The following is a 16920-nucleotide window of genomic DNA, read 5'->3' as shown; positions in this document are numbered from 1 at the left end:
CCCCAAGTAACCGATCGCCATACAATCAGCTCTGTAATAGACGTTAAGCCATCTGTAAGCTTAAGCGCCGATTCTTCAAAACGTTTAAAGAACATTGAAATATCTTCGTAGTACATGTTTAATTATTCTATCCTTAAAGACATTCCCAGTGAAGAATATAGATTATTTAAATGAAGTTAAAGTTTTATCTGTATAATTTAACAAACATATTTTGCTGCATTTCACCTTAAAAATGATATCGTCATCATATGTAAATACGCGCTTTATAAAGTGGCTCAGGTTGTGAGATATTATAACAGTAGTGCAAGTTTACAGTGGGGTGATTGTACTTATAAGTACAAACCGTTCTACAAGGAGCAATTGATTGAGTGCATTTAAAGTTCTTGGGATTAAACTGTTTCTGAACCGCGAGGTCTGTACAGGAAAGGCTTTAAAACATTTTGCAGTGGCTGAGACAGCGTGTCCTTGAAGCTGTATACCGATAATTCTCTTTCCAATCAGCTGCTGCTGTGATTCACACTCAGATACAGTGATATAAATACTCCGAGTCGTGCAGTGAGAGTAATATGGAAAAAGATGATCCGCTGTGGCAACTCCTAACAAGAGGAGCTGAAAGAAGAAGAAGGAGACGCGAGACTAACAACGCTAAAGCAGTTATGGTATTTGGAATACTATGGCTGTTCCCTGAACCATTATATTGTTACGAGTTAATTACAATCAGATGCATTACACTAATACACAATATGCGGTTAGTTTCTGTGTATTTATAAAGCCGCGTCATGAAAATAAGGAGTAATCACACAAGAACAGTACCATTGCTTTGACGCTGGGAGAACTGAGCGGAGAACTTGACAAGGCATGTGGTACCGTGGAAAAGTGCGTGGCTTTACGCCAAGTGTAGGTTTTATACATCGCGATTTGAACGTGGAAAAGTTCTTACGCAACATTTCTGTGCGTACGCACCGTTTATACATGAGGCCCCTGGTGTCCCACTCCACTCCGCTAATTAACCCAAAACACCTGCAAAGGTGTCCTGAGCCTTTAAATGGTATCTGTCTGGTTCACAGGGCCACACAATCATGCAGAAGACTACTGACTTGACAGTTATCCAGAAGACAGTCATTGACACCCACCACAAGGAGGGTAAGCCACAAAAGGTCATTGCTAAAGAAGCTGGCTGTTCACAGAGTGCTGTATCCAAGCATATTAATGGAAAGTTGAGTGGAAGGAAAAATGTGGCAGAAAAGGGTGCACAGACAACAGGGATAACCGCAGCCTTGACAGGATTGTGAAGCACAGGAGTGAACTGCGGCTGCAGTCAGTGCTTCAAGAGCCACCACACACAGACGTATCCTTACCTGGGCTAAGGAGAAAACTGAGTGGACTGTTGCTCAGTGGTCCAAATTCCTCTATTCAGATGAACATAAATTTTGCATTTCATTTGAAAATCAAGGTCCCAGAGTCTGGAGGAAGAGTGGGGAGGCATAGAATCCAAGTTGCTTGAGGTCCAGTGTGAAGTTTCCACAGTCAGTAATCATTTGGGGAGCCATGTCATCTGCTGTGTTTTATCAAGCCCAAAGTCAATGCAGCCATCTACCAGGAAATTTTAGAGAACTTCATGCTTCCCTCTGCTGACAAGCTTTATGGAGATGCTGATTTCATTTTCCAGCAGGTCTTGGCACCGTCCCACACTGCCACAAGTACCAATACCTGGTTTAATGACCATGGTATCATTGTGCTTGATTGGGCAGAAAATTCACCTGACCTAAACCCCACAAAGAATCTATGAGGTATTGTCAAGAGGAAGATGAGAGACACCAGACCCAACAATGCAGACAAGCCGCTATCAAACCATCCTGGGCTTCCATAACACCTTAGCAGTGCAACAGGCTGATCGCCTCCATGCCACACCACATTGATGCAGTAATTCATGCAGAAGGAGCCCCGAGCAAGTATTGAGTGCGTACATGGACATACTTTTCAGTAGGCCAAAATGTCTGTATTAAAAATCATTTTTTTATTGGCCTTGTGTAATATTCAAATTTTCTGAGATACTTGATTTTGAATTTTCATTACCTGTAAGTCATAATCAGCAAAAAGAAAAGAAAAACACTTGAAATATCACTCCGTATGTAATATCTATATGAGTTTCACTTTTTTGAATTGAATTACTGAAATAAATTAACTTTTTGATTACATTCTAATTTATTGAGATGCACCTTTGTGTATGAATTTTTATGTATGAACAAGTTATAAAAGGGAACATAATAAAATTTGCCAACGCACTGTATAAAATGTAGTGGTGAAGGAGCATAATTACGACACTGTGTATAATAATTTAACAGAAATATTAAACCAAAATTAAAAATAATTTAACAGAAATATTAAACCAAAACTAAAATATGGTAAGAAGAAATTATGTACACATTTATTGTCATTATTTTAGGTTTAACACAATAGAAAAATAGACACTTTTATGTACTCTTTACAGATAACTCGTATTCATGGTTTAAAAGCAGGGCAAAAACAGACCAATTAAAATAATTGTAAACAGAATTCAAAAATCTGTTTCCATAATAAATAACATCAGCTTATTAAAAAATAAAACCGTCACCATATATATCCCATGCAATCAAAAATGGGATATATTTTTTGTTTAAACAGTAAGCCCAGGTAAGAACTTTTTATCTTTACAGGGAATACTATTTTTTAAAATTAATGTATTCCAACATTATTTACATTATGTCACTTTATATGATTTTGCATAACAGCACCCAGTCAATGTAACATTTGCTTCAAATTATAAGAGTGAAGAACTGTTTAAATAAAAGCTCTGCAAAACCAACATAAACACTGATGAACTGAAGTAGAATACTCAGAAGAATGTTAGAGGGAATGATTCAGTACAGCAAAATATAAGACTGCAGGTAATCTGAATAATTAATGCTGGATGCATTTACTAAAAATCAACTGATTGCAGACTTTTATCCATGCTGTTTGGATTACTTGTCTTTACTCTACAGTGCTTGATTGATTTAGTATATATAAAAAACAATTTAGTTGTCAATCTTAATAAAGACCTTTGGTCTTGAAAATATTTTGATAGCCTCCTCAACCTCAGAGAGCTTCTTGTCTAGCTGAGTTCGTCGTGCTTGTATACTCAGCGTGTCAGCTCTCACGGGGAGAGACAGCAATTCCTTTACCAGATTCTTCTGAGCTGTAAAACATTCAAGGCAAAGATAAGCACTCAGAACTACATTTTATAACATGACATTTTTACTTTATGTGTATATTAAAGACACATAATACTGTACATAAATTCTCATAAAATAATAATTATTACAAAATAAACTAGTAGCAAGTCTGACATAAAAGGAATAAATAACCTAATAAATTCATCTTTCCTGACAGTTTAGGTTTTAGCACATGGCAACATGGCACATTAAGCCAGTATTTTCAATAAGCAAATTAAAACTAATATTCGCTAGTCAATGATTTATTTATTTTTATTCAGCATTCTGTTTGAGAAATTATACATTTTCTGCATTAGTACCCATCAGTATGGAAGAAATGTTTACTATTTGAAATTTAATAGTTACAAAGATAAGATTTTGTTTTTAAATACTTTTGTATAAAGAATACAGCAAATACAGCATGTCCTCTATGTATGTCTATGGTTAATGGACATAGACATACGTACCAAAGGATCCAATAAACAACATAATGAATGACTGTCAAACTGTCAAATGATCCTTTATACCAATGGCAATACACCTGGAAAATCCTGACTGTCCTATCCTGATAGTAACATTCTAGGGAGTGTGTGGGTGTACATAAAATGTATCTATTTAATGAGCTTCTGTAAAATGCCAAATTACACGCTGGAGAAAAATAAAGTATATCTAAAATCCTATTTTAAAATCAGACTCTGCCAATTTTCTAGGTAAAAATGTTACTATCAAATTGGGGGAAAAACTACTCCTATTGTCTCTAATAAAAACAGTTATTAGTTTGAACTTAAGCTCAACAAAAAATTGCAGCGTGTATAAAATTCTTCAAAACAAAATGTGCAAGTTATTACATCCTTCTATCTTCTATTCTTTTGTTCTGGCAGCAATGGATTCAAGATGGAAACCAACACCAGTCCACACACTTAATCCCTCATACAATGTTAGGTAAATTATGGCTAAATGGACGTCAATTAAACTGAAATACAGGAGGGGGGAAAATCCATACAGAAAAATAGGGAACTTGCAGACTCCAAAAAGACAGCAACACATCTAAGAATTAAACTCACAACAACTATCTTTAAGGGTTATGAAGTAGCCTGAATGCTTAGTAATACCACAGTTTCTTAAATTAAACTAGATGGAAAATGCCCTCAGTTATATTGCTTCTGGTTAATGGAATATATCAAAAGTATACTACGTGACTAAACATTTTGGTGTATATAATATTGGTATTGTTTATTCTTGAACATGCCACATACAATTGCTCATGAGTAAAACAGATCAATAGCTGCTTTTTCTACAGACTGTCTTTTTTTGATAGTGATTGCAGAGCACAATTTAATAGGAAACTGTGCTGTTTTGAACTAATGCAGGGAATAATGCCGATCTGGAGTATAATCTTTCCCTGCAGCACATTCTGTAAAATAGTAGCTCCCATCAGACAAGAAACAATAGTACAAGTCAATTGCAACCAATTAGAACTTGAACACCAAACAAATGTACACAACTGAAAAAAGATGGAAAGTCAAATCAAAAGTACAGTAAACAGCATATCTAACCTTGCATTGAGCCCCACATACATATCACATAACAGTAACAAGTCAACTGAACTAAACTCATCTTTATATGTGGGTTTATATATCATTCACGCGAGTATTTGTGCCACACAAGTGTACACCTTGGGGGGGAATGCAGGATGAATTATTATTATTATTAATACATTTCATTTTTTTTCATTTTACTAATACAGTGTATGGCTTTATCCCAAAAAGAATTAGCCAGACAGTAAAGTTCTGATACTGAATCCTGTTTTACTTTATTTACAGGCTGCACATTTCCACAGCCCATCCAAAGAATTACACACTTCAAGCATTGTACAGAAAAGAAATGATATCATGAAGTACTACAGTCATAGTCATAGGACACTAATTAACTGAGCTGTTATAGCTTTTAATCTGATGAAAGGCTGCTGTCAATCCCAGCTTGTCATGGACCAGAGGTCACCACTTCCCCTTCTACTTCTCTCTCCCTACCTTTTTGTTTCTGGTGGGGCAACACCTAAGCTCAGAGTCCAGGGTCTGGCAAGCACTGGAGCTTTAAAGTGCGCTTGGCTAACCACATCTAACTTGAGTCTTGCCGAACTTTCCTCTGACAACTTCACAGCACCCTTTTCACCCCATCTATTTTTCCTGTGCTAGATACCAACCCTTCTTCACTCACTTGTCTACACTACTAGTCAGTGCCAGCATCTGTATTCTCACTGCTTCATTTGCATAAACTGTTAAGCACTCAACAGAAAAAAGGATGCTGCCTGTTACTATAGCCTACTAGCCAACTCTGGCTATTTTTTTTTCCCTTATAACATCCAATTTCAGCCAAATCAAAACTTCACTGTAGAGGTTGTTTTTAACCCCTCAACACTGAAATAGCAGAGTGTCCTTACTTAGTATATACCTACTGCCCTAGATGTACAATCATGTCAAATTTCAGTTTAACTAATCAGGAAATAGCATTTTTGTTGATGAGCGAGTGAGCTATGCATTTTATGTATAAGAGATAAGAAAAATTATTACAAAGAAACAATGCAATATAGCATTATAATTCATTTTCATGGTGAAACATCCTTTCTTTTGATGGATAACCAAAAACAGTACTGATGTAGGTATGGTCAATAATCACTTTGGTCTTATAGCCTAGTTTCCTCTGTGGACAGGTGTACCAAAGTTGGATCTTCAGGGTTTAACAACTTGTTACTCTACAGCAGGGGTTCTTAACCTGAGGTTCATGGACCCCCTAGATTTTCTTTCACGCAAGTATTTATCTCACCTTAGCCTAATGTGGGAGAAAAATAATACACAAGAAAAATAACGACAAGAAAAACAGCAACCACCGTGCAGCACCCCCAGCCCCGTCCCAATCAACAGTTTCCCACTGAAAGAAAACGCACCCTGCAACTGCTTACAGCACCGACCGCTAGGCATCTCTTGACTTGTTGTTGACCCACATTTACCATTTAGACAGGGGTGCGGAAATCCAACGCCCGACTCGTCCGACACAGGTAAATTGACAGTCGGACAAGTGTGTTTTTCTGGTTTTAGTTGTCCGCGGACAAATGCAATTTTCTGGAGTAAAAGGAATTATGTGCGCTGTGCAGGGTACATTTTTACCACTGCTTTCAAATTTTAAACATTTGGGTACGCACTTCGTGCGGAAACAGTCTACTTAAGCATGTTCTTCATGTCTCAGATTGGTCTTCAATATTGTTTACAAAATGACAGCTGATTTTTCAAAGGGGAAGCACTCTTATGGTCTTACATAAGTATTTTACCCTACTATTTACACGCTTGGAGATGCGGTCATTTTTTTTCCATGTCGACATTATGATGTAATCTGATGATTTTTCATTATAATCGATAACTTTTATATGTTATTAATAAAATTCTTTGTTTTTACATAAAAATGCGGTCATTTTACTTACAGTGCAAATGTTTTCACCACATAACAAAGCTTGTTAGGCAGTTAATATTTCCTGAAATTTGCAATTTCGCGTAGGTTGTGATGAGGAGTTAAGAAATTTATTACGTGACAACATCAATTTTGATGATCTGTCTATAGATCGTTATTGATTAGAAAAATTTTCATATAAAACAAGTTGGTTTCGCGCTGTCAGTTTATTAAAAATAAAGAAAAAAACATGCTAACGGTTTCCAAATGTTATGAAATATCTATAAAAATCTTCACTTAGACGCGATTATTTTTTCCCCCGACAACATCGCTAATATTTACTTCTTTGGTAAATCAGTCCAGGAACCATGCAGTTCACCTCAAGCAGAAATGAACAGCATTCAGCACATGCTGTCTGAGATAGTAAAGATTCTTAGGGGAGAAGATGTTGCAAGACAAAAGCTGAAGAACATGGCAGAAAATGAATCAGGACAGTGTTGTTATGTAACTGTAATATGTGAAACAGATCTAGTGTAGCTATAATGAAGGCATTGTTTATTAGTGAGTTAAAATGATAAGGGAATCTTTTATATAATGTTCTAGAGCAAGGTGGCAAAATACTACTCCCTGAAAGAACTTTTTTCAGTTTTAAAATGGAAGACACTTTTGGTATCAATAAAAGAGATCAGAAAAAATAAACAATTTTTCACTTTTGTTATTTGTTTATGGGCAAGTTAATTTAACTGGCGGACAAGTGGATTTTCTAATTTTACTTGTCCATGGACAAGTAGAAAAAAATTTGATTTCCACACCCCTGATTTAGACGTGTGTCATCATTCTCTGCACAACCACCATCTTGTGCCACTCCATAAGAGCAAGTTTAATTCTCATTTTCCATGGTATATCGTGGCTTGATTATCTTGTCATATACTGGTGAGGATTAATTGACCACAATTTCTTTCAAGTGTGCCTGGCTGAAAAGTGATGTGTGAATCAGGGTTTTCAGCAGTTGTTTCTATCAAAACGAAAATCTGAAATAGATTGGATGTCAAAGATGATATGTGTGTCACCTTGTCGAAGACCTCTCCACAGTTTCATATTCTTACTCAAGGCAAACAAGAACAGTCTTCTCATTGAAATAAAGTAAATAATGAGGGAGTAGATGTAGAAAATGTAGTAGTAGTAATAATAATGGTAGCACAAAACATAGATTTGTTTTAATTTGCACAAGAGGATTGTATTTCATAATTATAATGAGTGACCATTACTTTTTGCATAAAATGAGTGTTTTTTTTAGATTGTTTACTTTAAAGTTTAGTGATACTTTGTGTATGTCATATGTATGAGACAATCAAATCTCGATAAATAAAGCACAATTTATTCATTGCAGGCAAAGTTGTGTTTGTGTGAATATTTCTTGGAAAGGGGGTCCCACAGCTATCATCAGACTCTTAAAGGGGTCAGTGACTTGAAGGTTAAGAATCACTGCTCTACAGTAATAGCAAGGATACAACATTAGATGTCTACAACACACTACAGTTTTCCTTAAAAAACAAGCCAAAAATGCCACCTTTAAAATATTTTTAACAAAGAATACAACATTTCACTTATTAGCAATCAGTACACATGCACTATATTCACAGTGAATACTAAACCAAAAATATTCTACTTTCTGACTTTATTATCTTCATTTTAACCAGTAGCAATAAATACATATTAAAATTAAAACAGAAGAATAGCAAAGATAATGAAGAATTCTTAACCTTACTTTCTTTCAGCGAGTGGAGGGTTTCTTGCCTTTCTTTCTCAGGCATCATGCTGTGACCAGGTGGCATTGATGGATCAGGTTGATTTTTCTTCCGCTCTTCTCTCTCACGTTGCCACTGATCCTTGCGTTCTTGTAAGCTGCAGCATTGTATGAAGAGGAAGGGGAAAAAAATGCATGAGGAGATAATAGTAGTTTGATGGACTGAACGTCAGGCTTTTTACAAATATACTATTTTTTCTATAATATTTAAAGGATTATGCATTAAATAGAACAAAACTTTTTAATCAATTAACTATTTTCTTTCAAGTCTACACAACTAATCAGTTCCCTTACTACTGGGGAATCCGTCCTTTCTGTTTGGTATTGTACTCCTCCTGTTCCACCTTCTTCTTTTCTACAACATCAGATAACAACTGTAGAGACTTTGATCGACGAAGTGTTGCTGATTTAGCATTCCTAGCATTATGACTCACAAAGTCAACAAGTGATCCTCTGACTTGAATCTGCAATATAAGAAAAAGTCAAATATCACAACACTGCTGTACAAAGAATAATAATGTTCCATTATTAAAACTCAAATGTAACAACAAGTAAGCCATCTCACAAAAAACTAAAAATCGAAAAACCATAATATCCATTAAAAATATATATCCATCAAATACGGGGCTCACAGAAGCAAGATGGACTTTACATTTAGTCAGAAATTAGGATAAAGTGAGCACACAATGGACCACTAGAGTACTACTTTTACACCTTGAGTCCAGATTGTTCAAGTTTAGTTGCATGTGTGACAACATAATACCTGGATGGCGTCTATATGGCATTGACAGAAGAAAAAGAAAAAAAGGATAGTGCCTATAGTTACATGATGTTCTATTGTTAATTCTCCCTTAAGTTATTTTTTATATATTTTATATATTAATATAAGCTAGTCATTGTACATGTTGATATTTATTGAGTTAAAGACTATTTACTATCATATTTTTCTAATGCAGTCTTGGAGTTCAGCTACTAAGTATTTCACTACATATTGTAGTATGAATAACTGTATATGGATAAAAGAAGTTTGATTAGAACAAACAATACAGATACCGAATATAACACTTTAAATTAAGTACAACATAACAGTTACAATAGGTAGGCTCATCCACTTAACAGTACGAAACATCCTGGAAATCGAACAGTATGAGTGTTAACAGTCCTGTACCGTTTGTCAGAATGAAAGAGGGTGAAAATAAACTATGTAAGCTGACTGAATGCATTAAAAATACTTTTTTGGTTCTCTAAGACAGCAAGAATTATATATGTTCTAGACAGACGAGAGCAGTGTGTCCTGAGCTAAGCAGGTTCCACATCAGGATATACTGTGACCAGAGAGGTTGGATTTAACTGTGTTCCTATAGATAACGGTAAAGTATGTTATTTTGTATTATTTATTACACTGTATATTGGCAAGAGTATAGTCATATAAGGTTTATTGGACTGTAAAATTCAAAAGCACACTTAAGCATACAACCACTAGCCATTTGGCACAACATATGAAGCTAATGTAAGGAGCCTTACCTATAGAAATGAAGATGCTACGATTTCAACATAGTGTATTACTCTCTAATCTAGTGCACTTCGCATTGTTAATCCACAATATGTTTTGTCATACCAGCAAACCCGCGATTCTCGAAAGAATCGCAAATCCAAGAATGGCAATCACTTTCTGTGGAGGGAAGAAAAATCATGGCGGGTGGGTGCATCCTGGGAAAGTTTTCATCAAATTAAATAAACATATTTGTACTAAAGCGGTTTCTTTTTTGAGCTGTGACATATCTGGTTCTGGTATTTCAGAGGCGCGTTGTAGAAGCCTGCGTTCATTGTTTATATCATCTATGCGGTCTCGTTTTTGTTTTTGTATGGCTGTGTCGTTTGCTGACGGCGGCGGATTCGCGTACTAAGAAGTGTCCATGGCAGTGAATCCGGGCTTTGAGGGCTACATTACTAAACGAAGGTGGTGTATGCGAAGGCGGTCGCGTTCGGGCGGCAGTGATAGTGTGTACAGCTTGCTTGTGGCCTCTGTGTATACATACAACCTGGCGTGCACGCTTTACCTCAAGTTTAGTTTACAGGTTGTGTTGTGTTGTTTGGGCGCCACCTACTGACTCTGGGAAGCCGCTGGGTTTGACTCTGGGGCGCTGAGGCGCAATGCGCGTGCGCTAACGGTGCGTCTGGCATCCGTGCATATATACAACCTTCGTTTAGTAATATAGATAAAGTATTAAGGATAGTACGGCATTTTTGAAATTTACTCAGGAACGAATGCATATAATATAGTAAATAATCAGAAAAGAATATTTACAAAGTAACTGAAAGGTTTAATGAATGGGGTAACAAACAAAACCAAAAAAAAACTGCAAATCTTGCAATACAGAAAAAGAAAATTTGCTAAGTGATGGAACTTGAAATTCACCTTAAAGAAAACCATTTTAAAAAACAACCTACACTAAACACTATTTCTGTATGTTGGAATATCTGGCACTTGTATCCAAAAACAAAATAAGAGTTGTAGGTAGGAATTTGAAACTTTGATGCAACAATAGGAGATGATGCATTATTAGCTGCTGGGAGCCAAGAATGGACTAAATTACGAAATTCCCATTCCCACTTAGGAAATAGATGTCACCTCTATTTACAACTAGTCCTTTGAAAAACAATAATTTGCTCATAATTAGACCCGTGAATAAACAAAAATTAATACATGTAATATATTTTTACATTATTAACTCAACTTGCCCCAACACCTTCTTGGCCTGAATCTGAGATTTTAAGTGTGATTTCCCCTCCCCCATAATACAATACAATTTATTTTTGTATAGCCCAAAATCACACAAGAAGTGCCACAATGGGCTTTAACAGGCCCTGCCACTTGACAGCCCCCAGCCTTGACTCTCTAAGAAGACAAGGAAAAACTCAAAAAAAAAAAACCTTTTAGGGAAAAAAAAATGGAAGAAACCTTGGGAAAGGCAGTTCAAAAAGAGACCCCTTTCCAGGTAGGCTAGGCGTGCAGTGGGTGTCAAAAAAAAGGGGGGTCAATACAATACAAATCAAACATAATCAATTAATTTGCTTAACATTAAAAAATGCATGTGTTTTAAACTTTGTTAGTACATGAATGCATAACTGACATGTGGATCATGCGACACAACTCTCTTGATTTTTAAATAAACATTTTTATATTTTTGTTGTTATTCCATGCTGGCTTCCACTGAAAATACATGCATCAGAAAATTTGTGATCTCTGTTCTTGATGAAAGCATGAGGTTAAAATATTTTCTCAGCCCTCACTACAGACAACAGTAACAGTTATCATTTTTTGGTGGATTGTTCCATTAAGGACTGAAAAACGTAGACTAGGTATTTTTATAACCTCTAAAAATGATCATCATCTACTTCATTTGCACCTTCAGCTTCTGAATATCCAATTCTTACAACTGCTCTGGGATACAATAAAGATGATAAAGTACATCTCAACCGATTCTTACATAATAAAAAAAATGTTTTTACATGTATTCACAATATAGTGAGATATCTGACTTTTGGACTTTATATTACTAAATCAGCATAATTAAAATATGCTTTTCTTGTACCTCAAAGTCATTTGATTCCTAGGGCTTGGTTTTATTATTTGCAAAATAAAGATAAACTAGGTTTTCTCCCTTTACACAGATTTACTCTTACCCCTGATGTATTAATGTCTTCCTTCAATGTGGCAGAACTCTGAGACTTCTGAAGGCTGCAAGACTGGGAGCTTTTTGGACGACCTCCGGCACCACAGCGAGAATACGCTCTTAGAAAATTCTGACAATCTGGCTTTTTTGGTGGCGAGGTTTCCTGAATGGTCACCAAAGTAGAACACATATTATAATGATTTTATAATGGAGCCCACAATACCATCACCAGAGCAAGCACACTGCCATTCTAAATAAAAAGTTCATGTTGCTGTTTAAGATGCACTACACAGAAGGTTTACATTTTGACAGTCATTTTACTTATACGGAATATAATAAAAAAAGAGTTTTCTTAAAAAATCAATTCAAGATTATACAGATTATTACTATAATGGCAGTATGGACATAATGATACACAGAAAACAACATACAAGCATGCACATGCATCAAAGTAAACTACACCACACAATTCAGAAGCTACCATTACAGTCAAGCTTTGAAGGAGCACTAACCTCATTGATGGGGACAGAAACTGCCTGATTCTGCTGAAATAAAAGAGAAAATAACTTAAAACTGTGCACAGAAATAGATACCCATCTTTTCATTTTCTAAAACAAGGTTTTTAGTTATAGTGTTCTGGAAACCAAAGTTTGTTCTAGAAGCATCAGACACAGGAAGACAGCAACCAATCCTTGTTGAGATGCTAATCACAAGCCATATTTTTATTCCCACTCTCTAATAAGAAATTTAGATTCACCAATGACTCTAACATGTACTTCTTTATGATGTAGGAAAACAAGACAATAGACAATGGAAAAGCATGTTATGTATGACTAAGCAGATGGTCATTCTAGACCTTACTCTACCTCAGATGGAGGAAGCCAACAAAAGGAAGAGGGGCAATTACTGAGGTTTCTTTAACTAGAACCAGGGAGAAGATTGAAAGTGTGCAAGTTCAGGGAAGTGGGTCATTTAAAGTTTGTTGGTTAATCACAATTACATAGCCTTTAGCCTCCTGGACATCACATGAGACATTAGGTGAAAGGCAAATAAAAACACCAGATGAGCAGAGAAAGCTTCAAGACAGTTGTGCATTTAAAAGAGTGCTGACATAATACTATTTGGACAGAATTCATGGCTTTATTAATCTGTTTGAGTAACCTTGAAAGAACATGTCTGAGGCTGAGAAACAAGAAACAGTCTAGGTTAAAGTACTGTTGAGATTTCTAACAGTATCTTCAGCTATATAAATTAATAATAAAATCAGGAGCTTGTGTCATGTCGGATTTTGGTTATTTCTTGGATAAGCTATCTAATCATTTATAAAAACTACTTTTTGCTGTATAGAGTCAGGGAATCTGAGACCTAAGTCAGAACCAGTCAGTGTATACAAATCATGCTAAAGAAGGGTCAGTTAATTTCAAACTTCTAAAGGAAGCTTTTGTGAATGCAGGAAAAAAATGCAGACTCCACACAAAAGGTGTGCTAGGGAAAATTTAAAACATGGGTAAAGGACTTGGCAGATGCACATTAGAATAATGCTTTTCTATATAATTAAATAAAAACTATTCATTTTAACTACTATCCATTTTCTGACTCTTGTCCAGGTCAGAACAAGAACCAAATCTGGAAATGAAGTCGGTCCATTACGGGCACACTCAAGCACATTTGCCTTACTGGTACAATTTATAGTCCCTGATTAACCTAACCTGTAACTCTTTGGGATGTGAAAGGTACCCATTAACTAAAACAGCTGTCCTTAGATATATTTTACATTAAAACAATTTTTAACATCTACACATATAAACTGAACTTACAAATAAACAACCAGTGATGGATGACCTATGATTTAAGTTTAGTAATAAGGCTCAGAATTTCAAAAACACTCAATACGCTACTTTCTCCAAGTAAGCTGGTCCTAGCTGTTTCATCATAGTACTGAATCAGAAGATGTACATTTAAGTGAAAAAGTGAGTACACCCCAAGAAATGTGTTTATCATTTTTAACATATGTGCACATTTAAGACTTGATCTTCATTAAAACATTTGTGTAAATACAAATTGTGTAAATGCATTACCATGGAAAACTATTTTCTTTTCACTGTGACCCTAACCTTTAGTTCTGTGTTGTGTGGGAGCATTTACAGCAAATTATAGTATTATTTAACATTTTATCTGGAGAAACTATAGGCAGAATAGCAGTGAAGGCAAAGTATCAATTTATTCAATACAACATAAGAAACTAAATACCATAAGGAGCACAGGCAGGGCAAGTACTACATAAAGTACACAAACTGGACTCTTGTAGCTAGAGTCATTTTAAGGTGGTCTTTACTTCAGGTAGTGACATTCTTCATTACAGATCCTATCTAGGGCTACTCACCAACTTATGCCAATCTTAAATGTACAGAAAAAATGACCTCCCACCCAAAGTTAATGCCTGGTTTGATTTTTTCCCTATCTACTATGCATGGCCATGCTGTGAGTGCCGAGTGATGCCTCCTTGTTATCCTTTAAATCACTTAGTAAACAAATCAATGTATAAACTGAACCCTTTGTCAAACAGAAGATAAATTAATTCTTAAACCATAACCTGACCAATAAGAATGTTAAATAAAGACAAACTGTTAAACCATAAACAAATCAAGCAATTCCAGTAATGTCAGTTCAGCACTTCAGTCTGTGTGGCAAAGTCCATGTAATTCCTCCTAAAATTTTTTAAACTTATTTTGGAACTTACTTTCATCCGGATATCAATCCCACATTTACCACTGCCTAAAATTAGGGGTTGATCAGGTATAAAAGATTAGAACAATATTACAGATGATCCTGGAAGAACAGTGTCTTATTTAAACCTCAGATATTTAGTTGGCTTGCTCTGTTGTTGTTGAAGTGTGTGTGTTATCACCATGTTTTAGCTCAAGACAGCTTTCTGTGGTCCGCAGAAAGAAGGTCATAGGTGCCTAGGTGTCTGATAAGGGATTTAAAATGATTTTCAGACAACTGGACACTAACTATTCAACTGCCAACTTATCTAGACAAGGCTGCTCTAGCAAGCTTATGCTGACAGCAGAACACAAAGCACTAGAAGAAGTCTCAAAGAACACCAGAATTTCACCTCAGGATCTACAGGCAGCTCTTACCACTTATGATCTCAAAGTTCACAACACTACCAATAGAAAGAGGGTGCACATATTAGATCTACATGAAAGGTGTGCTAGAAGGACACCTTTGCTGTCCAGGAAGAACATCAGGGTAAAACTTAAGTTTACCCATGACCACCTAGGCAACAACTGGAATCTCTGAAACAACGTGTTCTGGACAGATAATGCAAACATGGTTATTTGGCCACAGTAGCAAAAGACACATTTTGTGAAAACCAAAGATAACATTTGACTAGATGAACCAGAAATCAACTTTAAAGCATGCCGGTGGGAATGTTGTAGTTTGTGGCTGCTTTGCTGCATCCTGGACAACTCATCATCATAGAATCCACTATGAATTCTTTATTCTCAAACGCCCTTTGGGACAATAATGTGAGACCATCAGTCAGAGGACTGAAGCTCAAACGAACAAGAATTTTTGTAACATTAGCTGAAAAGAAAGAAATGACGTATTCTGGAATGGTCAAGTCAAACCCAGGATTTGAATCCCATCGAGATGCTGTGGGGTGATTTGAAACTGGCTATGCATGCAAGAAAAAGTTGGGATGAGAATTAGCACTTCTAAATCTGAGGTCATGGTTCTAAGCAGGGAAAAAGGTGGATTGCTATCTCCAGACTGGGGATAAAATGCTGCCTCAAGCAAAGGAGTTTAATGTGTATGTTGCAATCTTGCTTATGAGTGAGGGAAGAAGGGAGTGAGAGATTGACAGGTGGACTGAAGCTGTGTCCATGTTGTGGTCAACTGTGGGGAAGAGAGAGCTAAGCTGAAAGGCAAGGATCTTGATTTACCGTCCATCTATGCTCTGGGCCTCACCTATGGTCATCAGCGTTTAGTGACCAAAATAGATAATTGCGGATACAAGCAGCATGAGTGAACTTCTTTCACAAGGTGTCTGGGCTCGGCCTTAAGAGACAGAGCGAGGAGGGCAGACATTCTGGAGGGTTTCAAAGTATAGTTGCTGCTCCTTTACATCAAAAGGAGCGAGTTGAGGTGATTCGGGTACCTGATTAGGATGCCTCTTTCTCGGGCATATCCATTTGGCAAGAGACCTTGAGGCCGACTCAAGACGCACTGGAAGATTATATGTCTCAACTGGCCAATGGAATGCCCATATTATTTGGAGTGTGGTGGAGTGATGTTTGGGCATTAGGGGCTATGCGATGTCTTAAAAGTGCATATTAATGTTACTTCTTTTGGGGTGTTAGGGGTTAAAATCATGGATTGAGAGATGTGTGTAGATTAATAACAATTAGCTGCTCTACCAATGTACCACGGAAAGTGTCACAACTCCACACACATAGCGGCATACGCTAATGTTATTACAGTGACTCAAAGGTGACTCATTCCAAGTTTATTTAAAATCGCTGCAAATCAAATTCTGTATTGGCATGAAACTATCAAATTAGATCTGCCTCATCAATAAATTAATTTCAATAAATATTTACCAATAGGAAGCTAGAAATTACTAATTATTTTTACTCATTCAAACACAGTGTCCTCAGTTGTTTTCTTTCTACCATCTTCAGAACAAAAAAAAACAAAAAAGGCATGAATCGGCATGCGTTATAATATTGTACTTTATTGCTTTTCATTGTGA

General features: G+C 36.2%; 1 protein-coding gene across 3 annotated transcripts in view; it reads right to left on the bottom strand.

Annotated features, from left to right (window-relative positions):
- Positions 1 to 2406: 2406 nt before the first annotated feature.
- The window catches only part of enkd1 (enkurin domain containing 1), a 31187-nt gene continuing 16673 nt past the window's right edge, over positions 2407 to 16920 (bottom strand). For 2 of the 3 annotated variants that reach the window (XM_039768175.1, XM_039768176.1), the window contains exons 5-9: positions 12671 to 12703; positions 12169 to 12321; positions 8776 to 8945; positions 8443 to 8579; positions 2407 to 3217 (exon numbers count right to left, since the gene is read on the bottom strand). In XM_039768175.1, the coding sequence (XP_039624109.1) occupies positions 3057 to 3217; positions 8443 to 8579; positions 8776 to 8945; positions 12169 to 12321; positions 12671 to 12703 (654 nt within the window). In that variant the 3' untranslated portion in view covers positions 2407 to 3056. The remainder of the gene's footprint in view (positions 3218 to 8442; positions 8580 to 8775; positions 8946 to 12168; positions 12322 to 12670; positions 12704 to 16920) is intronic. The other variant, XM_039768177.1, reaches the window with a different exon arrangement.

Source organism: Polypterus senegalus, chromosome 11, assembly GCF_016835505.1.
Source record: "Polypterus senegalus isolate Bchr_013 chromosome 11, ASM1683550v1, whole genome shotgun sequence".
Classification (NCBI taxonomy): domain Eukaryota; kingdom Metazoa; phylum Chordata; class Cladistia; order Polypteriformes; family Polypteridae; genus Polypterus; species Polypterus senegalus.
The sequence above is the reverse complement of the archived record's forward strand: the minus strand, read 5'-3'. Positions and strand labels throughout refer to the sequence as shown.